Here is a 24,156-nt window from a genome sequence, read left to right on the forward strand (position 1 = left end):
ATCATGTTCTAATAATAGGATTCACGACTTGCATGTCGATGAGTATGACAACCGGCAGGAGCCATAGGAGTTGTCTTAATTTCTTGTATGAAATGCAACGCCATGTGGTTATTACTTTACTTTATTGCTAACGGTTAGCTATAGTAGTAGAAGTAATAGTTGGCGAGACGACTTCACGGAGACACAATGATGGAGATCATGGTGTCATGCTGGTGACGATGATGATCATGCGATGCCCCAAAGATGAAGATCAAAGGAGCAAAGATGCTAATGGCCATATCATGTCACTATATGATTGCATGTGATGTTTATCATGTTTTTCATCTTATTGCTTAGAACGACGGTAGCAAATATAAGATGAAACCTTATAAAATTTCGGGATAAGTATTCCCCTAAGTGTGCACCGTTGCGAAGGATCGTTGTCTCGAAGCACCACGTGATGATCGGGTGTGATAGATTATAACGTTCGCATACAACGGGTGTAAGCCAGATTTACACACGCAAAACACTTAGGTTGACTCGACGAGCCTAGCATGTACAAACATGGTCTCGAATACGGGAGACCGGAAGGTCGAACATGAGTCGTATGTTTGATATGATCACCATGGATATGCTCACCATCGATGACTAGTCCATCTCACGTGATGATCGAACACGGGCTAGTTGACGTGGATCATGTTACACTTGGATGACTGGAGGGATGTCAATCTAAGTGGGATTTCATTATATATAATTTGATTATATGAACTTAATTATCATGAACTTAGTCTAAAAAGTTGTCTTTACAAATATTGTAGATCCAATGGCCAACGCACCTATCAACCTCAATTTATACGCGTTCCTAGAGAAAACAAAGCTGAAGGATGATGGCAGCAACTATGCGGACTGGGTCCGTAACTTAAAGCTCGTCCTCATTGGATCCAAGAAGGCTTATGTCCTTGATGCGCCGCTAGGTGACCCTCCCGTTCCCACGGCAACTCGGGACGTTCAGAATGCCTGACAGTCACGGAGTGATTTCTACTCTCTGGTTCAGTGCGGCATGTTATACAGTTTAGAACCGGGGCTCCAAAGGCGATTTGAGCAACATGAAGCATATGAGATGTTCCAGGAGCTTAAACTAGTTTTTCAAGCTCATGCCCAAGTCGAGAGATATGAGGTCTCCGACAAGTTCTTTAGCTGTAAAATGGAGGAGAATAGTTGTGTCAGTGAGCACATACTCAGAATGTCTGGATTGCACGGTCGCCTGATGTAGCGACCCGACTCAAAACGAGTCAAGCCTCTGTGTATCTGTGCCATCCTTGGATCAGTATGCTGGCACACACAGTACATCAATGTATATATCAAAGTGCAATCACATGTAAATAGCATAAAACTGATATATACCTTAAATATCTCAGCGGAAGTAGTCAAGGGAGTGGAGTCCCAATAAACACCAACGGCAAGTTGAGTGTAGACCGTAACCCTGAATCGTACTCTTACTCGTCGAAGAAAAATATCTGCAACATAAGACGTTGCATCCGTGTAGGTCAACATATTGAATATGCCGGCAAGTCACATAAGAGAGGGGTGAAAGTAATCATCTATACTATATGCATATATGGCAGGTGGGGCTATAAGATTTTTTTGCGAAAAGCAAGTTTTCTCCTACATCAAGAGAGGGCTAAAAGCAAAATGTTACTACATTGTTGGTTGTTAACGAGATGGTTCCACCAACCAATTCTCGTACCCATGTTGTCAATAATACCCCCATCAATATTGTTATTTGTGTTGAGAATTTCAGATAACTTCAGTTCCTTTGGCTCAAGTTGTCCATGACCGTGGACACGGCTAATCGATTAGGTTTGAGTACTCTGCAGAGTTTTGCACACGTTCCCCACAAGATTTGATCGCCTCCGTATATGTCCTTGCACTTCAGGGTGTTTGAAGACCGGATGATCAAAACATGGTCTTTCAACGGGTCCCTCTGAATCCCTGTCGGTGCCCATCCAATCCTACCATTCTTCTACATCTGCTAGCACCGCCTGTCCAGAGTCGCCGCGTTGTCCAACCAAGCCAGAGCCCATAATGACTTGTGGCTATGCAGGTAATCCTTGGGTCTTGAAAATATCCGTCCGTCTCTTTGAGCCTGGGTGAAGCTTTCCGGAGGATGTCATGGCCTCTCCAGCATCCCGGGTCATCCACTGGGTTCTCCAGGGAGCCGATCAACCGTCCTTCACCCAGAGTTGCATTGCGTCCTGAGGTCTTGAAAATCTTGTCTTACCCGGTCTTGATTATTTAATCAACCTTGCATCACTCGTGTTATGCACTCAACCGAAATCCCGTCTACTCAAGCATAGCAATATGAAATTTGTCGTCCCGGGGCCAAGTATCGGGGTTGTTGTGTGCCTACCACATGATACTACAATCTATACTAAAATTTCCAAGTACCTATTCAGCATGCAACTGGGCATAGGATGGTAGAACTACGATGCATAAAACATAGGTGATAGTATGATCAAAGTGACTTGCCTGGTGATGTTGACGAAGAAGAATTTTCGTTCTCGGGAAATACGTGATAGAACTATTCGTCACTCTCCGATGAAATCTATATAATCAAACATAGTATTCACATAAGCACTCACACTAGCAATCATTCTAGCAATCAATTAACAAACAACAATAAAAGTTGATGCAATCAAAAATCAATAAGAGAGAGCGGATAAAAATCCAAAGGAAACTTCAAAGAAGCTAGGAAGCCTTCTACTACATCAAACACTATATAGTTTTTGTTCTAACTGAAAATAAAACACTAAAATAGAAAAAAAATAACAGAAAACAAAATATAAAATAACTAAGATAACAGAAGTAAAATTTACAAAACAGGATTATTTTATAAGTATTTTCAAAATAGGAAATCAAACTAGCAATGCAATCAATTCGCAAGTTAGTATAGAACTAGAATTGATTCCATGCAAACAAATAAGAATAAATAAAATAAAATTTTGTTGTTGTTGAAAAGTTACTGCTAAATATCAAAAAACAAAATATAACTTGTCACAATTACAAAAAAAACAAATTAAGAACAATTAATACAAAAGAAATAGCAAGAAAACAAAAAAGGCTAAAACAGAATCTGTTTTGCTTAAAACCCTAAGTAAAAACATTTAAAAAAATTGGAACTTAAACTACTGAATGATATGATCAATAGGAAGCAGCAGCAAAAAGAATCAAATTAAAAGCTATTTTTAAACTCCCGGAATAAGCAAAACAAGATTTAATTCAAATCTGATCTAACTCAATTTTTATAAATCCAAACATAGACAAACTATATATCTACAGAAACTGCATAAAATTTGTGATCCAACGCAAAAAGAATCATCTAATTTGGAGTTACACACTAATAGATATGAATTTTCTAAGATTGCAATTTTCTGAAAAAACTGCAGTACGGGATTTCGTGGATCTCACCGGAGTTAGTCGCCGGAGTTGGAGAAGACGGCGGGAAGGTTGCTCCGGTGGCCGGCCGAGGCGGTGGAGGGGTCCAGGTGATGGAGGAGGGCTCGGGTGGAAGGTTTGTAGCGTCGGCGGGGCGTGGGGGCGACGGGAGGGAGCAGCAGGAGCTCCGGCGAGTTCCTGTTGAAGGCGAACTCCGGCGAGGTGGGGGCTGCGTTCCGACGAGGGGAGGGGCTGGGCTATGGGGAAAATGGGGAGAGGAGGTTGAGGGGAGTATTTATAGGGGCTCGGGGTGCTCGAAGAAGGAAGGAGCAAGGAGATCGGGAAGGTGGAGATTCCTCTCACCATGGCTATGGAAGTTTCCTCTGAGGAAGGAGAACTTGAGGAAGGAGAAGAAGTTGTCGGGCCAACTTTTGGAAAGGCTTTAATGGGCCAGAGCAAAGTTTCCAAATAAATGAGATTTCTTTCCCTATTTTCAAAAACCGGAAAGTAAACGATAAAAGGGAAACCAAATAAATTCGGAATATAGAGTTTCTATATACTAAAATTATCAGAAAAATAAAATCTAAATGATGGACATTTTGCCACGGCCAAAATAAAAACTTAAAAAATATATTTTTCAGAAAATCCCCTAAATGCTTTATTTCTTTTTGCAAATAATTACTCAAATAAATCTTGGGTGTCATGGCTCAAATATTTCAAGGAATATCCCCGGGTTTGGAGGGTCATGTTTCTCATCTCTTTTTCTTGCTTGACAAGATATGGTTCCCGACATTCCGTGAGTGAGGAAGAAACAAAATGCAAAACAAAATTGAAAGGAATTCCAATGCCACCTTGATTCAAATTCTTTATAGTTGAAGAAGTCATGCTATCTCCTCTCGCTGATTTTTTAAAAAGATGAATTTGAATTCACAGGGAAAAGGGGAAAGTCATTTTATTCCCTCTCATTCAAAAGTTTTTAAAAAGTTTCAAATTTCACTCAAGTTTCAATCACTCAAAAAAACAATCAATCTAATAATTATATTAACATTCCAAAATTTATAATTTTGGGATGTTACACCTGACTCAGCTTGGAGTTGAACTTCCGGATGATGCGGTCATGGACAAAATCCTCCGGTCGCTTCCACCTAGCTACAAGAGCTTTGTGATGAACTACAACATGCAAGGGGTGGAGAATACCATTCCCGAGTTGTACTCGATGCTAAAATGTGCAGAGGTAGAAATCATGAAAGAGCATCAAGTGTTGATGGTCAATAAGACCACTAGTTTCAAGAAAGGTAAGGGAAAGAAGAACTTCAAGAAAGACGGCAAAGTTTTTGTCACGCCTGGTAAACCGGTTGCCGGGAAGAAGAAAAAGGATGGACCCAAGCCTGAGACTGAGTGCTATTATTTCAAGGGAACCGGTCACTCGAAGCGGAACTGTCCCAAGTACTTAGCGGATAAGAAGGCCGACAACGTGAAAGGTATATATGATATACATGTTATTGATGTGTACCTTACCAGCGCTCGTAGTAGATCCTGGGTATTTGATACCGGTGTTGTTGCTAACATTTAGAACTCAAAGCAGGAACTGCGGAATAAGCAAAGGCTGGCTAAGGACGAGGTGACGATGCGCGTCGGGAATGGTTCCAAGGTCGATGTGATCGCCGTCGGCACGCTACCTCTACATCTACCTTCGGGATTAGTTTTAAACCTTAATAATTGTTATTTAATACTAGCTTTAAGCATGAACATTGTATCGGGATCTTGCTTGATGCGATATGGCTACTCATTTAAATCTCAGAATAATGGTTGTTCTATTTATATGAGTGATATGTTCTATGGTCATGCCCCGCTGGTCAATGGTTTATTCTTAATGAATCTCGATCGTGATGTTAAACATATTCATAGTGTGAGTACCAAAAGATCTCAAATTGATAATGATAGTCTCACATACTTGTGCCACTGCCGCCTTGGTCATATCGGTGTCAAGCGCATGAAGAAACTCCATACTGATGGATTTTTGGAGTCTCTTGATTTTGAATCATTTGACACGTACAAACCATGCCTCATGGGCGAGATGACCAAGACTCCGTTCTCCGGAACAATGGAGCGAGCAACCAACTTATTTGAGATAATACATACCGATGTATGAGGTTCAATGAACGTTGAGACTCGTGGTGGCTATCGTTATGTTCTCACCCTCACCGATGACTTAAGCAGATATGGGTATGTCTACTTAATGAAACACAAGTCTGAAATATTTGAAAAGTTCAAATAATTTCAGAGTGAGGTTGAGAATCAACATGACAAGAAAATAAAGTGTATACGATCTGATCGTGGAGGAGAATATTTGAGTCACGAGTTTGGCACACACCTAAGGAAATGTGGAATTGTTTCACAACTCACGCCGCCTAGCACACCGCAGCGTAACAGTGTGTCTGAACGTCGTAATCGCACTTTATTGGATATGGTGCGATCTATGATGTCTCTTACCGATTTACCGCTATCATTTTGGGGATATGCATTGGAAATTGCAGCATTCACTTTAAATAGGGCACCGTCTAAATCCGTTGAGACGACACCGTATGAATTATAGTTTGGCAAGAAACCTAAGCTATCGTTTCTAAAAGTTTGGGGCTACGATGTTTATGTGAAGAAACTTCAACCACAGAAGCTCGAACTCAAAGCGGAAAAATGCATCTTCATAGCTTACTTTTGCTTCTTTTTTTGTTGTACTTTTTTCTTGCATCATATTCAGATTCCAATTACTTTCTTCTTTTTTACTTCAACCGTCCTCTCAAAATGCATCAAGAATCGGATAATATGGAAATCAGATTTCGAATGGTTCTTCAATGCATTGTTGAAACTCTCACTTAGTTGTGTACTTCTCACTCCCAAACTGAAGACATCTCTCATATAGCATTGAGCCCATTTTTCTTTCACCTTGTTGGTACTATCTAACCAAGTTTGCTTATGCACTTTGTGTCTCATGTTGTCAAATGCTTCTTGAAATGCTACCTTGTCCTCATAGACATACATACAAGCACTAAAATCAGAGAGAATATGAGACTCCTCTTCCTCCTCCCCTTCATATTCAACTTCCTCCTCCCCTTCATCTTTTTCTTTGCCCTTGACTGGAGATAAATTTTTGACAACATTCATCATAATGTGGAAGGTGCACAACCCTTGATATGATTCCGTGAGTACTTTCTCTATAGCTTTCCCCATTGTTGCATCTTGATCTGTATAAATAGTTCTAGGTTCTCTTCCATTATGTGCAGCTATAAAAGTCTCAAATAGCCATATAAATGAGTCATTTGTTTCATCAAACAGCAAGGCAACACCAAAAATAGTGGTTTCTCTGAACTGATTGAGGCCAAGAAAAACACCAAATGGCATATACTCTTTATTTGTGCCAAAAGTAGTGTCAAAAGTGACAACATCGCCAAAATGTGCATAGTCAAGGATCATTTTAGCATCAACCCAGAATAAGTTGGTTATATTCTCCTCACAATCCAACTATAGTGCATATTGGAATGATGGATTCTCTGCAATTTTATCATGAAAATATTTCAACATACTCCCAACTTGTCCAAAAGCCAACTCCCTTTGTCGCTTGGTTCGCAAATGATTTTTTTGGTCACGACAAGTATGTCCAAGGTTAATCGGTCCACCAACTTGACGAGAAGCAAACTCATGTGCAGCTTGTGGCATAATGTCGGAATCATCAGCGGTTTCAATTTCAAAAGCTTGTCATTCTGAAATCTTTCTTTGGGATATCATCAAGTGGCGGGTTTGTGGCAATTGAAGCAAGTGGTTGTGTTCAAGCACAACCTGAGTTACTTCATAATTTCCAACCCCTCGATCCAATTGAAAACACATACGAGCTTGGCAATTGGTTCTTGTTTCAGCTCTAAAACACTTTGGTGCATTACGAGTTTGCCCTTTCCTTCTGTGACCCTCGTTGGAACAAACAAATCTGCATGAACCAACCTGACCATCAAGTCTACTTTTGTTTGTGTATCTCCTTCTCACATCAAAGCCGGTGTGACCCCCATATGCATTCCAAAATGCCCAGGCCTCATCTACACTTCTGAACCTCATACCAACTTGAGGTATCCCCTTACCAATTTCTGTCACCCCACAACACTGAAAATTGTGAGGCGCAACAAAGTTCTCAATTTTTAGAGGAGAGCACTCATGCTGATTTCAGTTACTCACACCTGAAAGGTACACGAAGATGTAGTCAGTGACAATTTTGTATGCTAAAATTCCAGTTAGTATGCACGAGATGCTAAAAAGTTCAGTTAGTACCGGAAGATGACATGCCCCTCTTCTCCCCAGCGATGACATGCCCCTCCTCTCCCGAGCGACTATTGTCCTACTTCTCCCAGCGACGACCTGCACCTCCTCCCCACCAGCGACGACCTGCCCCTCCTCTCCTCCTCCGACGGCGGCCCCTGCCCTCTTCTCCCCAGCGACAACCTGCACCAGATCTCCTCCAACGACGACATGCACCGCCTCTCCTCCGACGGTGGCCGCTCCTCCTCTCCTCCTCCGACGGCGGCCCCTCCTCTCCCCAGCTACAGCTGGCCCTCCTCTCCTCCTCTAGCGGCGGCCCCTCCTCCCCCCAACGACGGCCGCCCCTCCACTCCATCGGCGTCGGTCGCCCCTCCTCTCCCCGAGCGATGGTGTGTCTCTCCTCAGCAACGACGCGATCTGCCCCTCCTCTCCTCCGGCGGCGGCCGCCCCTCCTCTCTCACTGGTCTGTGGCGCGAAAAGTTTCTGGACGAGCCCGCGAATCCCCAATTTGCTGCCTGCCCTGCTAACCGCTGAAGTTTTTGCGTACTCTTGTACACACCGTTAGATGCATTTTGGATGGAGATGAAAGGGCCAAAGTTGCAGCCCAGTGAAGTCACTGGATCTCAGTCCCCAAAGCATTGGTTGTTTACAGTAGATTTAATCATTTTTCTATGAAAAAATGGACATGCACGATACATAAGTGGCCCATCGGCCGCAATGATCACAACCATGGCCCGTTGACCTAATAATTCCAATAGAGGGAGTATCATATGAGCTCGATGACAAGTACACATGGCATACCGGTTTAATAATACCGACATAGGAAGTGTACATATGTACGCCCATAAACAAAATCCATGTTAATAAGGAAGATATTTTGTTACCGCCGGCGCTATAATTTTCATTGATTTCTTTTAATATTTTTATCAATTGTTTTTCCATTGCAACGGATAAACGGACATGTGTGCTATTTATTTTTTTGCGAGGACGGACGTATGTACTACTATTACCTTTCCATATTTCAATACTCCTACAATGGCTAGAGTTAATTCCAGTCCACGCCTTTTTAATATCTAAAAATATTCCAGTCCACGATGTGTGCATATATCCTTCTATATACCCAAGAGAACATCAATGCACGATTCCAGTCCACGATTTTTGTTATATAAAAATTTTCTGTCCACGATTTGTGTATATATGCTTCTATATACGAAGAGAGCATCAATGCACGAGGAATCAAAATAGGAATTTTTTTGATACTACACGATTTGTTTTTGCCTCTATATAAGCACTCAAAGGGGAAGCGCGACCATCCACATTAGCCATATATAAGAAACACCTCCGGACGAAGGAAGGAAAAGACTAGTTTGTGACCACGGGGATTATCATGACGAACAACACAAAGGCTTTATGCTTTGTAGTTCTGATTGCTTTGTCTACCTTGCAGTACTGGCCTTGTCATGCATCCGAGGGCCATATAGGTAATACGTCTGTTTTCAGTCTACAGTTACTCACTTTTTATTTTATCTCGGCGTTCTTCGTTCAAATCGATCAACATTTTCGTACATGCATGCCAAAGTAATTCATGTGTCGATCTGCGCAGGTGTTGAAGAAGGTGAGCTTAGACACATGTGTAGGTACATGCTTGGCCGTAACACCACGACGGGGAGGTGCCGATGGCTTTGCGATGCATTGGGCAGTATCTACAATCCCGATGCAAGTTACATCCAATTCTGTGACAAACCCTACACATGCGAGTGTTGCTGCGTCATGTACTGATGCACGCTAGCAAAAAAAATCATTCGATTGATGCGAAAGATTTAATAAAGAGTAGTACGCATTAAACTTGTCATCACACAGCAAATTACTGCTTTGTGTTTGGTGGACACATATGGTCCGGTCTACCATGAGGAATTCCTGTTTTGCATTTTTTTTTTGTCTCAAAGATTTCATTTATCGTTGCACTTTCATACAGGTCGGTAGGTTTTCTTTTGTGTAGGATCGGTTTTTGGGCTTAGTTTTGCTGCTTTTTTGGCCTGATTCGCTGACGAGCGACACAACGGACGGAAGTTGACGCCCTCCTCGGAGCAACACGGCTGCACGCTGACGATCATGCAGCCACGCGAGAATTTAATTTGTCTAATTTGGCTTCGATTTATCACGTCAATTACGATGAGATTAGTCGATCATGTCTCATCTTTTATCGGGAGTGAACGTTCATTCACCAATATGCGTTAGCTAATTCTGACCGGTCGATCAATCATCTCAAACAGGCTTGTGCAAGTTAATTGCATCCATCGTGAATCCATCATACGTGTTGTGCGTCAGGTTCATCCCAAATTCACACTAGATAGCTGTCCTATCTAACCTGCCCGATGGTCTAGACCTTTAGCATATCCAGGGACGGCCCCTGGAATTAAACAATGTATTCATATTTTAAAAGAAAAAAAAATAAAGCCTGCATCCTTTCTTTTGGTACCAATTATAGCAGCATATTATACTAATTTGTATCATATATAAGGTATCACAGAATATATTATATTCACAAAAATTGACAATAATTTGGTAATGTTCAACATATAGAAGTGAAAATTGTTCAACATATCGTGGCAAATCTATGATATATAAAGGATTGAAAATAGCAAATGATAAGAAACCATACAAAGTAGAGGATAACTTTGTGATCCTTGATGCTTTCAAAATGAGCGATGATGTCCTCGTTCGTAACTTGCAAGGCAAAATCCCTTTCGATGAATGTGACCAAGTAACCATTCAAGTATTTTTGCCTCGTCTTGTTTCTTAGCTTGTTTTTTATATAATGCATTGATAAGAAAACCCTCTCAACACCAGCAGTTGCAATAGGAAGAACTAGCAACAATTTGAGATGTTTGTAAACAGCCTCGTATCGAAGAAACCTCCCTGTTCCAATTTACAAGCATTCTCACATCGCGAATTCAAATGGCAAATTGCAGATTGTCATGTGCAAATAATTCATAATTGATTGCAAACAAGTATGTAGTTTCACTATAATTAAGTAGAATGATTATCGGTTAGTGGTCAAAATAACTTACTAGTCTTGTACTTCTACAAAGCAGCCTGTTGAACAATATGAGAACAAAATCAAGCCCTTGCTGCCTGAATTCACTTCGACAGTGATAGATAAATTCAGTAAAAACACTTTGTATAGTGTTTGTCTGATTCAATTCGATGGTGATACATAAATTCAGTTAGAACACTTTGTATAATTGAATTTGGGGGTCAAAGGATTAGTACATGTAATAGCTATTATACCTTTGATAGTTGAATTCGGATTGTGGCTTTGAACTGAATTAATTACTGCCTTGATTCCTGTAATCCTGCTAACACCCCCCCCCCCCCACACACACACACCTATAGCAGTGTGTAGCGATCAGAAACTTCAGAACAAAAAGGGGCAAGGGATCAGGGATGGATTTGTGGCACGCGTATGCGGCAACGCGTACCTGCGATCAATCGTCGATTAGGCGGCGACAGCTCTGGTCCGTGGCCACCGTGCGGTGCCGATCTGGTGGTTGGTAGCTCGGATCGTGTCCGGCGCGAACTAGAGAACAGGGGAGGGCAGGACGGCGCTGCAGGTTCGTGTCGTCTGATCGATCTATGAGATCGATTAAGAAAATTGTACGTGCAGCAATTTGGGCCATATGGGATATATCTTGGTGGTGAGGTGCAAATAAACACGATGGGCTGCCTCGTTTTGTCAAACCACCTTTTTGTCAACACATATATAGATGAGATCGAAGCTATTAACAGTGGTGGAGCCAGCTATATGGCAAGCCTTTGCGTCCGCCACACCTAAATCTGCCACAAGTATCTTGTACATATACCTTTTTTTAATATGGTACAGACGCAAACGCTCATATACACGTGCATACACTCATCTCTATATATGAACGCATACATGCACGTCCTATCCCTATGAGCACCTTCAAGATTTACGAAGTCACTGTAGACATCTTGTCATCGACGGGAACGTCTCCATTCACTGAATGCGCATCGTCGGAAATTCTAAAATAAATTTAGAAAGAATACGAGCACCGGGATTTAAATCCTGATGGGCTAGGGATATCACTCATATACTAGTGTGCCTACGTGTTGCGTGATGGAGTTTATGTATAGTAGCCTACAAATACTTTGTATTTATACAATATTGCCTCTGTGTTGGGCGTCTTCCTGATGGGCCTGATATAATGTGCTTGTAACTTACCTACACTGAACTAAAACACAAATGCACAACAATGACCCAACCGGCCGGCTGCGAGCCGCAACAGCTTCACCGTTTCAAATTTCCGATGATTTTGAGTGCCAATACTTTAATTTTGAATTTTGTGGTTGTATTTGCAGAACTCTAATTAATATATATATGGTACTTTTCTGAGCTTTTGCATCATTGCATTATAGATGATTTTCTGTTTCATAAATCTTGCCACACCTAAAATTAATTTCTGCCTTCGCCACTGGCTATTGATCGGCTGAATATCAAGACGGGCAGGCAACAACCCGCCACGCAGGGTCCTACAAGAAGAAGGAATCCACCTCCTTCGGGTTGTGTTAAGATTAATGTCGATGGGGCAACCTGTCGTATGCCCCCGATCGGAGCGATGAGTGCGGTATGTCGCGATGGACAGAGTAAGTATCTTGGCTCGTCAGCGATTGTATTCCATGGACTAAATGACCCCCAAATCTTGGAGACGTTGGCATGCCGCGAGGCCCTTGCCCTGGGCAGGGATCTACTTCTTCTTCAGAAGATCGCTATAGCATCGGATTGTCTTCAAGCAATCAAGGATATCAACTCGGGAACGAATGGCATTACAGCTCCAATTATCAGAGAGATCAAGGACGGAAGCAATGATTTCCAAACCATCTCTTTCAGTCACGAAGGACGTTTGTTGAACACTGAAGCTTATAGTTTAGCTAGACATGCTTTGCATCTAGGGGAAGGACGCCATGTTTGGCTCGTACAACCTTTTGATAGCCTTCTTATACCTGTAAACCTTACTATTGATCAATAAAGCAAAACAGTTTTCCCTCAAAAAAAGTTTGTTTTCCTTTATACAACATTGTATATACACCATATATAGCTAATTTTTTAACAAAAATAATGGGTATTCAAGTGAATACCCTTGAATTGAGGTGAGCCCGCCCTTGAGCACATCACGGGACAAACCACCATCCTTCACTTGCCTCAACGAACAAATACCGACAAGAGAATCCGGTATTGTTAGAGCATCTACGCCTAGATCTTGCAAATCTGATCCTTCAAATGCCCGCGGACGCATCCGGGCACGTCCGCAGATACTGACCGACCACGTCTTAAATTTTCCTCTCCAGGTCCAACTCTCTCATATTTCATCCATCATATCCATACAAAATCATGCAGAATATATCCTAAGCTTCTTCCTGGTCGGAGATGGCGCGATCCGCCTGCACCACTTCCTAGGCAGCCCGCGCTTCCTCCCTCCGACGCCTGGCCACCACAGTCGACTCTGAGTGGATGGAGTTAAGGATGGCCAGCTGCTCCGGGCGCAGGTCGACGACCGTCGACGGAATATCGCATAAACTAGGGTTTAAGCTTCTATCACTCTAGCAATCCATCATCTAATTACTACTCCACAATGAGTTCCCTTAGGCCCATGAACAGTGAAGTGTCATGTAGTCGCCGTTCACATGACACCACTAAGAGAATCACAACATACATATCATCAAAATATCAAACGAATACCAAATTCACATGATTACTTATGACAAGACTTCTCCCATGTTCTCAAGAACAAAAGTAACTACTCACTCATCATCATGGTGTTCAAGATCAAAGGGGTATTGAATAACATAAAGGATCTGAACATTTAATATCTCAAGGGACAAACCAACTAGCATTAACTATGATAAGTAATCAACACTACAAGCCAATCACAGGTACCGATCTAAAGTTTTGACACAAGATTGAGTACAAGAGATGAACAAGGGTTTGCGATGAGATGATGTTGTTGATGGTGATGATGAATATTGGTCCTCCCATGATGAGAGGGTTGTCGGTGACGACGAAGGCTTCGATTTCCCCCTCCTGGAGGGAAGTGTCTCTGGCGGAATTGGTCCGCCGGAGAGCAAAAGTGCTCCTGCTCTAATTCCGCCTTGTGGCGACAGCGCCTCATCCCGAAAGTCTCCACATCAAAGTTTTGAGGGTAAAATGACTTATATACCAGAAAGAGGAGGCCAGACGCGGGCCGGGGGATCCACACAACATCACTGCGCGCCCAAGGGGGCGCGCCCTCGTGGTGTGTGGGCACCTGGTTTGCCTCCTCCAGTGGATCTTTGGTCCAGTATTTTTATATATTCCAAAATAATTCTTCCTGAAATTTCAACCCATTTGGAGATGTACATAATATGTATCTCTGTTGTAGCTTTTTTAGGCCGTGAAATCCAGCTGTCGGCATTCTCCTCTTTGTGTAAATCTTGCATATTAAAAGAGAAAAGGCATTAGAAATATTCCATGAAGTGTTATATTGATCAAAAACTTTATAAATATCATCAATAAAACATGATGCATAATGGACGTATCAGGTTTCATCAGGGTATGTTCTGTATCCAAGCAAGATAACTCACATGGAAATAGAAAGGTTGCAGAGTTTCAATATGCGACGACATTGTGGCCAACTCCTGAGCTCGACCAGCAAACGAGAACTCCTTGCTCAACCTTTCCGCAACACATGGATGTTTAGAAAATCACCGAAAATTATGTTCATATACGTGAGTAAATGTATAGAAGATATATAATGTTGTTCAAAGAATATGTGTATGATAGGATGCTTAGATAATCACCGAAAATTATTTTTGTCATGATTTTTCTATGGAAGGTGCGAACTGTTTGCGCCTCCTTCATTGTGATTTTGTAGCATGGTCACAAACAACACTTGAACTAGTCTTAGAGGCGAGACTAGGAATCAATTTTACCGTTTATCATTCCACATGTGCATATGCGTTTTTCACCGAATCACATATTTCAGGATGATAACAGTTGTAGCATAGAATATAAACTCTGAATTATAAACATGGAAATATAATAATATAATATTATTTTCTCTAGGGCATATTTTAAACATTGTCCCTACTAGTTTTCCGTCTCAAACAGTCCATGATCTACCCTTTGACATGGGTACACCTTCGGCAAATCAAGGCAGGGCTCACACGCTTGTTTTTTAGCAATACCATCATAACAAAGAAGGAAAATGTGGCAGGGATTTTTCAGAACATATAAGCAGAACATGAGAGCTTTGTTTATGAGGTCCATTATTAAAGGGGTGAAGATGGATTTCCCTATGTTTGATGGCACGTGTCATGTTGGCTGGATTGGACAATGCAACAAGTACTTTCAAATGTATGAGATGCAAAAGAATAAAAGTGTCTTTGGCCCATTTATATATTATTGGTAAAGCTCATATATGATTAGTAAGGACTAGTTTATTGAAGAAACATTTGACATGGCTAGAGTTCTATATTGTAGTTGTGTAGAGGTTTTATGCACATGGATCTTATGACTTAACTGAAAGGTTTAATTTTGAAAAGGAAGACAATATGACAGTGGCTGAATACACTAGCATATTTGAATATCTTATGGTTGATGTTCGGGAAGAAACTCCATAAACATCTGAACAATGATTCATTAAATACTATGTTGGTGGGTAGAGAGATGATATCAAATATTAGTGAGACCACTCAAACCAATAACTCTCAATGCATAGTGGTTAGCCAAGTAAATTGAGCCTTTTCACCCAGCAAAGAAGACCTTGTTCCCCACCAAAAGAAAACCCTTAATATACTCCAGAAAAAAATTCGCATTTACTTCCACCACAACAACAAGTTGGAAAATCCTAATGCTTAATTCCCTAGAGCAAGAAAATAGGGAGAGTGTTGGAGACATGGTGATAAATGGGTGTAGGGACATAAATGCAAAGTAGTTCATAACATCCACCTGCTACAAGAGGGAAACATGGAAGAAAAACAACAAATTTCTGAAGAAACAATACAAAAATGGTCCAGAATAATTAACTAAAGAGGTTGTCAACATGATGTGCATCTCAACTAATGTCACCAGTACTCGAGGGACTACAACTGCCCCCAGTATGATTATTCACATAAATAGCAATGGAGCAATAACTTTTATTGGGCTCAAGTAACATTTCCTATTTTATGGACCAACAAGTTGCAAATCTATCTGCACATTAATACCCCCTGTTCCGAGGCACATTTCCTATTGTTGGGGGAGGCTGTCTATCATCTAAAATAGTGGTTATTGACTATTCTTTTCGGTTGGCAAAAAATAGACTCACTTGCAATTCTAGAGCCTTGTCCCTCTAAGGTCATGATCTGATTATTGGTTGTGATTGGTTTACTCCGCTAACTACAATTATAATACAAATATTATTAGATACAAAGGAAAGATTTTAGTGAGCGATAACAATGACTTGTTATAAGCCAATTGTTGCATTTCATTCCTCTCCAATTGGTGACCACTTTAGTATTAGGGCTACCTATCATAGAGTGAAAAACATATTTTACCAGATTGGTGATAAGAAGATGATTAACATAACTCATTGTACTACTCCCTCCGTTCAGAAATAACTGTCGCTAAAATAGTTGTATGCACACATTGAAATGCTTCTAGATACACTCATTGTAGCGATAGTTAATTCCAGACAAAGGTTGTACTGGGCTACATGTGAGAGAGCTAAATGGGAACATACGCGTGCTAAAGTTTCAATTCATCACATTGTTCTGGTTGGTTGCCTTTGGATTTTGAGGAGAATTGGGACTTCAACACAAGTATTATGGAACTTTACAGATAGTTCAAAAAATGGGGAACACCATATATTTACAAACTTAACTTTCATAAACATGTCAAGATTCACCCAGTATTCCAAGTGATACAACTTAAATAACACAGTAATCTCCATGCTATACCAAACCCTAATATGCTGGTTGTTAGTCCTAATGGCACTCTAAAAAACGCTCCAACTCTGGTGTTAGAAGTGAGGCAAATACCATGACAAACACATGCATGTTCTCTAGTGACTTGTTCAATGGGCGAACTTGTCACTTGCTGATGCAACCCGTGAAGATGCTCGCTTCATGGAGTATACATTTCCGAAGTTCTTTTGTCACTCTATTGAAGCATATGACGCTCTGCCGGTACAACCGCGAGGGCATGTCGTTTGTCAATAGGATGGCTATATATGCGAGACCATATACTAAACCTAGCGAACTATTGAATTATATTGGGTTAAAGGAAGAACACTTGCATGTATTGCTTCAGTTATTCGACAACCGAGCTTGCTCCATCGCCTATTACTATCACTCGGCGACTCAAATCATCTCATACACTATTTACCTCCACTTACTGTTAATACTTTTTTCGGGAATACACAAGCAAGGTATCATTTCATTAATAGGTAGAAAAGCAGCGGGCACATAGTGATAGATACAAGATTCGTACACTAGAGGGGCGAGGATGTATCTACATGCGAGCAGTAGAGAGAATGAGGTTGCTCAGCCTCGAGAGGAAAACTAGACGTCTAGGGCGGATCATATGGGGATATTGTCGCCATCCCTCTCGCGCCAGCCAGGGCCGAAAGTCTAACTTCGTCTAGGATTGTCTAGACCAGGTGTACGACGGAGGATCGAGCGTTGTCAAACACACACGAGTTCACGAGGATGCCGAGGGAGGCCACGCCTTTGCGCAACGACGTAGGAGAGGCAGTCGTGGCAGAGTTCCATCAGTCCATGAACCTGTCAGCAACCATCGGGATGGAAGTAGTAAGCCTTCAAGCGGCCATGACACTGTTCCAAACCTCTAGAGAAGGGTCGGCGTTTTGCAGCTAAAGCCAATGCACCCGAAGTGCAATACCTCCACGCTCAAGGTCCCGTACGCGATACAGTTGAGGTGAAGAGGCACACACACCTTACGCCAGTAGTACTGTTTACCGCGTAAGTAAGATGCATATCAAAGAGTACATGGCTGAAACAAACACATACTTTTAAAGTTGAATGTATACAACATCGCCATCATTGCCAAATACTGTTTAGCGTTTACCACGTAAGTAAGATGCATATCAAAGAGTCAGGTTGTGGCTACGGTTGGGCATTCGATTAATTCTGCATTTTTTTCGTACATGGCTGAAACACACACGTACTCTTATGCCTTGTTTGAATTAGCGTGTTTCTTTCTAATACACTTGTAAAATATACACGCCTCCACCGTTCGGTTTTGTTTCCGGCCAAAAATCAATTATGACCGATAAAAATATACCTGTAAATATGATAGTACCGCTCGCCGGCCGGAGTCCGGTTGCACTGCACCAGTGCGTGCGCAAACAGGACTCGCGTACGGCCGCGCCGCCCACGTGCGGCCCGACGAAGAAACACACGGCCACCAGAACGCCACGTAGGACGCGCCATTACCATAAAGCCCCCCGAAAACTACCAGCCCCGGTGCAAGACTCTTCACGCGCAGCGAAACCGACCTTTTTCCAGGGGGCAAATCGAAAAGTCCACTTCCTAAATTTCCCGATCCCCTTGAACCCTACCTGCCGCCCGCCCCCCGGTCGCCCGCCCCCAAATCCTCATCCGATTCCACGCCGCAAAACCTCCCCAGATCGGCCTCCGGCGCTCGCCAGGCACGCCTCGACCGCGGCCCCGGGCCGCTCCGTATACCCTCGGACTCGTTCGCGCTCGGTCCGGATCTGGGGGGAGGAACTCGGCTGATTCCTAGGGTTCCTCCGTTCTCGGCGCGCCACGCGGGTCCATGAATCCCATGGGGTACCGCCCCTATGATAGCAGCGGTGAGTCGCCTCGAATCGACGTGTTCTTTCTTTTGGCCGCGTGAGCTTGGCCGGGCGGAAAAAGCTCAATTATTTCACGTAGCTTGTTGGATTCCTGGAGGAAAAACACCTGGAGGAGATTGGCATAATTTATGCGTACGAAATATTACCTAATTATGAGAGTAGACAAGTATAAATTGTTCCTCTTGCTTTCTAGCAAAGCTGAGCGCATAAGATAGCTGAAAATCTGATGAATTTATCGAACAACGTGTACATTTGCACGGCCCTGAAGAGGCAGGAGCATAAAGTAGTTCCTTTTGCTAAACCCTTGGTACTGCAGATTGAGATTACTTGATAAATAAGGCTCCAGTCTTCCCTAAGCAGTTGTTGGCTTCTGGAACCTCTTGCCAATTTGTGAATTCGTCATGGTTGGCGTGGCAGTCGCTTGACGCCGTATTCCACAAATTGTTAACAGCGTCTTTTATGACCTTTGAGTTGCTTTTGTGTTATCATGACTTGCAGTCAAAATGTGCATTTGATTATTGATCCCCAGCCCTGAATCAACATGTTATTTTCACTTTAGACCGAGTAAACTTGGACGGGCGGAAAGGTTTCATTCTTTCGCATGGCTTGTTAGATTCCTGTAGGAAAATATCTGGAGAAGATTGGCATACGTTATTCCCAAATAATTGGAATACCCACCAAGTATAAATTATGTCTCTCTGCTTTCTAGCAAAGCTGAGCCGATAGATAATTTAAATTTGTTAAATTTGCCAAACAATGTGTACATTTGCATGGTCCTGGAGAATACGAGCATAAAGTAGTCCCTTTTGCCAAACCCTTGGTACCGCAGATTGATTACTTGATAAATAAAAATCCAGTCGCCCCTTTGCAGTTGTGAGCTTCTCGAACCTCTTGCCAAATTGTGAATTCGTCATAGTTGGCTTGTCAGTCGGTTGACCCTGTATTCCGCAAATTATGAACATCATTTTTTATGACCTTGGATGAGGTGTGTTCGTGTTATGAGGACTTGCAGGCTTGCAGCTAAATTGTGCATCTGAATATGCCGCATTATTGATTCCTCGCTCTTGCTTGCAGGGACGGATGATGATCTCCCCTCGTCACAAAATAGAGGACCAAGAGGACGATCTTTCAGTGGGAATGGGAGAGCATCAGCCGGACCGTTTCCTTATGCAAGGCCACACAATGATTTGGAGAGCGAAGTACATTTGGTTGAGCAAGAGGCTTACACTGGTGTTCTTAGGGCATTCAAAGTTCAATCTGATGCGTTGTCTTGGGTGATTATCCGCACACTGAAATTAATGGCTACATTTTCAGTAACCACTGCTTGTTCTGCTGCTGATTTCAGCTGAAAATTATTACTCATGCTTGTGTGCAGGAAAAAGAAAGTCTGATTTCTGAACTCAGGAAGGAACTGAGAGTTTCTGATGAGGAACACAGGGAGCTATTAAACAAGGTTAATGATGATGGGGCCATCCGTAGAATGAGGTCTTTGCATACAGGACCTATTTTTCTCCATAACATGTTTTACTTAATCTTCATATTCTTAATCATTTACTTATCTTAATTTTTCAATAGGGAGCTGAGACAGGGAGGTGGGACCCCGAGTGGGCTGCATCGTGGAAGCAGAGTTCTTCATGATGGAGAACCTGGGCCAACTGCTAAAAGGCAACGACCATCTCATTTAATGGCTTCACATTCTTCAGGCCTCCAGTCCCCTGTTATGTCTTCACACTCCGTCCCAACTTCGTCAAAGTGGGGACCATCTTCAGCATCAAGGGGAAAAAGGGCAAAGTCGGTATGTTTGGAACGCTGTACGCCATGTTCTTCTGAATTCGGGTCAATTTTATGGCAATCTGTTGATGCATGTACAGACTACGCCACTGGCATTACCATCCATGGATCCGACCTCATTGATTAGCCGAAAAGTTTTTACGAGATGGCCAGACGACAACAACTTCTATGAGGCTACTATAACCCGTTACAATCCTGCTACGGTTTGTTTCAACTGTACTTATTTTTCTCCTTGATGCAGACATGCATCTGTATTAAGAATTTTTACCTACTCTCCTGAACCTTTTCAGGGTGAACATGCTCTTGTCTATGACATGGGCAAAACAACTGAGACATGGGAATCTGTCAGGCTTTGTGATGTAAGCATTGTTCAAGTCTTTGATGCCTGTATTGTTCTTTATCATTATTTTTTTATTCCTTGCTCCTGATTTGTACACTAATTATATATTTTGTTTTGGTTACAAATTTGATCCATCTTTTAATCATGTTTGTAACCCTTTGCTATGAATTATTCACCCTCTTTTATATGCTACACGTGCCCTAATGTGCTGACTCGCTCCAGTAGCGAAGCAGATGCTGGTTGCTCATGTGCCCAATACCATATAAATTAGTGGGGAATGATTTGTTGTCATAATTACGTTTAGAGTGGTAGTATCACGGCTTATGAATACCTTTAGTCCATACGGGCTCATATTCAGCAATCGAGAGTTAATAGTTGACCATTTGTTTAGTCTGCATGGAGACTTATGCTTTGTTTGTTTCACTGGACTATGGAGATTTGTTTAATTAGCTACCACTCTGATGTAGAATAAATTTTTACTTGCTTATTTGCCCAGAATGTATAATCGCCACCTTTTAACTATATAATTAACCAATAGGAGGTGAACAATTCTTTCACAGATGGCACCTGAAGATATAAGATGGGAACGTGATGATCAAGGCATCTCAAATCGAGATGGTTGGGGCCCTTCTGGTCCATTGTTGAAGAGGAACCAAAGCAACAATGGTAGAGGGAGACTATCTCAGAATGAGCATCCAAATGAATATGCTCCACCTCAAAATGGCATCAATAGGAATATTGGTGAAATTGACGTGCCTAACACTCAGAGTGTCGTGATTGAGGTAAATTAATATTTGAAGGATTGGACATCACAGGGTAGTCAGATGCTGTTGGTTGCTCACAATTTTATTTTCTCGATGCAGGTGGAGAGGGTATTGTCAAATCCAAATATGCGTGAAATTGAAAGGGCCAAGAAACTGCTAACAGTGAGTTGACTTGTCTATCTTGAGGTCGTTCCCTGTCGAAAGCAGTGTATGATGGGGAAGACTTGCTTGTAATTCCTTAAGTCCATTATTTGAGAACCATAAGGCGAAGTAATTGTCCTTGCAGGACCAGGAGCAGTCATTACTTGATGCAATTGCCAGTCTTGACGATGCATCAGATAGCGAAAGTGGTAAGTAGTTTGCCAATTCTACCTTGGAAAAGCACTGTAAAAGTAATATCATTGAAGGACAAACAGTATTTTATCTGAATTTGTTTAGAGCTATTCCTGACAACTATCGTGCATTATCTCAATCAATTGAAAGCAATAGAAATTTCGTCCAGAACCTTGAGAAGTGCTAGATGAATTTTGTTAGAGCCCAGACTGAAGTTTTGGTAGTGTCTTCCTAGACACTACTGGTTACTCGCACTCATCAGAAATATGTACTTCCATGGCTGATACACAACCCTGTTACATTACTAGTTTGCCTATTTCACTAACCAGTCTTCATATAACAGAGGATAAGGCCATGGAAGCCCGAATGGGTTCTGCTGGTGATCACACGGGTAGGAACGGCATTGCCTGTTAGTTGTTACGAGAAGTATGTTGGAAGATTGCCACCTTCCTGGATCATCACTGGGCAAAGAAGCCATGTGATGGAAAACTGGACTATCAAAAGAAGGTGGATTTGGCAGTGGCTGCTCCATGAGATGAGCTTATTTGCCTGCCCAAATTCAGACCTGTAAAGGATGAAACCAGATGGAATGAAAAAGCTTTAACGGTGCCTTTCCTCTCTAATGGACTAGAAGTGACTAATTTTCTAGAAATTGTTGTTAACATAAATCAGCTGAAGATTCTTTGTGTTGGGTGCCGGCAGCTGATTAACCTTGGCCGAAATCTCTGTTTTTCTTTTGTTCCTCCTATGCACACTGAGTTTTGCAGTGGGCATACTGGCTGTACTGTAGTGTACAAAAATAATGTATTTTCCCCATAAAAGTTGTGTATTTGGAATAATTAGTAATCAGTAAACTGAAGGCCCTTCAGAAAAACAATTCTCTACATTTCTTACTAGGATGATAACTCTGAAAAGAAAGATTCCCCATCCTTTTTTTCTTTTGAAATTGGTTCCCTATCTTTTCTTTCAACTTTGTTAATCTTGAAATGATATGTGGGCTCAGTCTTCAAGATGCTCATAGGGACAAGGTGTGAGTATATGTGCGCATGTATAAACGTCCGTGTGTGTATTATGTTTAGAAAAAAGATCTTTTTTGCTCGAACGAGGAAAAGGCTGGAAGTTCAGCTGTAACGAGGGGAGCTCTGTTTGAGGCGACACGAGCACTTGCCTGAGAAGCAAAAACGCCCACAGAGCACTTGCCGCTCGTTTATTCGTAGTCGAAAATAGTAACAATAATTAGGGGTATGATATGGGCAACAGAACATATAAGCGGGGATAGCTCAGTTGGGAGAGCGTCAGACTGAAGATCTGAAGGTCGCGTGTTCGATCCACGCTCACCGCATTTCACTTTTTTTTCCGTTCATTCATCACGGAGACATCGTTCAATTAACCAAACCGTCGTTCTTCCTTATACTCTTCCAAAACGACTAAGCTCGTTACTAAATTTATTTTTACACCTATAAATTTTATTTCTCTATCTTTAGTGAGGAATTTCTCATAGCTTGCCCCTGCCATGCAAACAAGCAACGGAAATTCCTTTTTTTTTTCGACGAGCTCAGATAATAGGTGTAAATCTGACTCAGGAACCTAGAGTTGGAGCTGATCGGTTGAGACATCTTCTCCCAGCTGACGCTCAAACAATCCGTTGAGACTTGCAAGAAGCAAAGTAGGTGGATCAATTCTTACGACTGGAAACTGCAAGGAACTCACACACATACTCCCTCTGTAAAGAAAATATTTCTTCTGTACCTAAATAATTATAATTAAGAAAAACTATTTATGTAAAGAGAGAGTAGTATATTGTATAAAACCGTTTAGGTCACTAGAGTTTTGGTCGTTGTTGGAGAGACGAGAGCAACGAGGAGCACAAGTCAAGTCCGAGGGCAGGGCTGCAATTGCGGGTAGCAACTAAAATTTCAGTAAAAAGATAGATAGGCGCCTAAGGCATTGCGGGTAGCTGGCTAAAAGATGTTTCGTCAAAGAGACCTTGGGTGTAGCATCGAAGCTGGAAGAAATGGAGGAGGAAAGAGAGGAATACGTGCATGCCTTTGTGGTATGTGGAGGATGCTTTAGTAGCTCGTTTTATCAGTGGAAAATGTTTTTTTTGTGTGTTAGATATAGATAGTGTTAGGATGATCTCCTCCCGAGTGGACCCAACGGTCCACCGGGCTCTTAGGTCCGTGTCCTGATCGGGGGTGCGGGCCCCTGTCACCTGCGCTATATAAAAATGTGGGAGCTGGTGGCACGTAACACGAGCTTCGTCCCGTTGCCGCACACCCCATCGACACACCCTATTGATTTAGGTCAGCGCTGCCTACTCACCGTCGTCGCCGGCACC

The 24,156-nt window shown here is 42.1% G+C and overlaps 1 protein-coding gene and 1 non-coding gene across 2 annotated transcripts; both read left to right on the forward strand.

The window, feature by feature from the left end:
• Window positions 1-18,239: 18,239 nt before the first annotated feature.
• On the forward strand, window positions 18,240-22,732 carry LOC123399416 (protein EMSY-LIKE 3-like). Its single transcript, XM_045093828.1, has 10 exons — window positions 18,240-18,587; window positions 19,665-19,864; window positions 19,966-20,075; window positions 20,166-20,385; window positions 20,462-20,584; window positions 20,672-20,740; window positions 21,282-21,503; window positions 21,585-21,647; window positions 21,772-21,835; window positions 22,162-22,732. Exons 1-10 carry the CDS (start codon window positions 18,551-18,553, stop codon window positions 22,230-22,232), a joined length of 1,179 nt encoding a protein of 392 aa, XP_044949763.1. The 5' UTR covers window positions 18,240-18,550; the 3' UTR covers window positions 22,233-22,732.
• A 355-nt stretch (window positions 22,733-23,087) lies between these two features.
• Window positions 23,088-23,160, forward strand: TRNAF-GAA. The gene has a single exon. It is a non-coding gene; the product is annotated as a tRNA-Phe (tRNA).
• The last annotated feature ends 996 nt before the right edge of the window (window positions 23,161-24,156 follow it).

The sequence above is a fragment of the Hordeum vulgare genome, chromosome 5H (genome assembly GCF_904849725.1).
Source record: "Hordeum vulgare subsp. vulgare chromosome 5H, MorexV3_pseudomolecules_assembly, whole genome shotgun sequence".
In the NCBI taxonomy this organism is placed as follows: Eukaryota; Viridiplantae; Streptophyta; class Magnoliopsida; order Poales; family Poaceae; genus Hordeum; species Hordeum vulgare.

Coding starts and splice junctions, on each gene's coding strand:
- LOC123399416 (XM_045093828.1), top strand. CDS start 18,551: ATGAATCCCATGGGGTACCGCCCCTATGATAGCAGCG. Junction 18,588..19,664: donor CCGCCCCTATGATAGCAGCG/GTGAGTCGCCTC, acceptor TCTTGCTTGCAG/GGACGGATGATGATCTCCCC. Junction 20,585..20,671: donor CCCGTTACAATCCTGCTACG/GTTTGTTTCAAC, acceptor GAACCTTTTCAG/GGTGAACATGCTCTTGTCTA.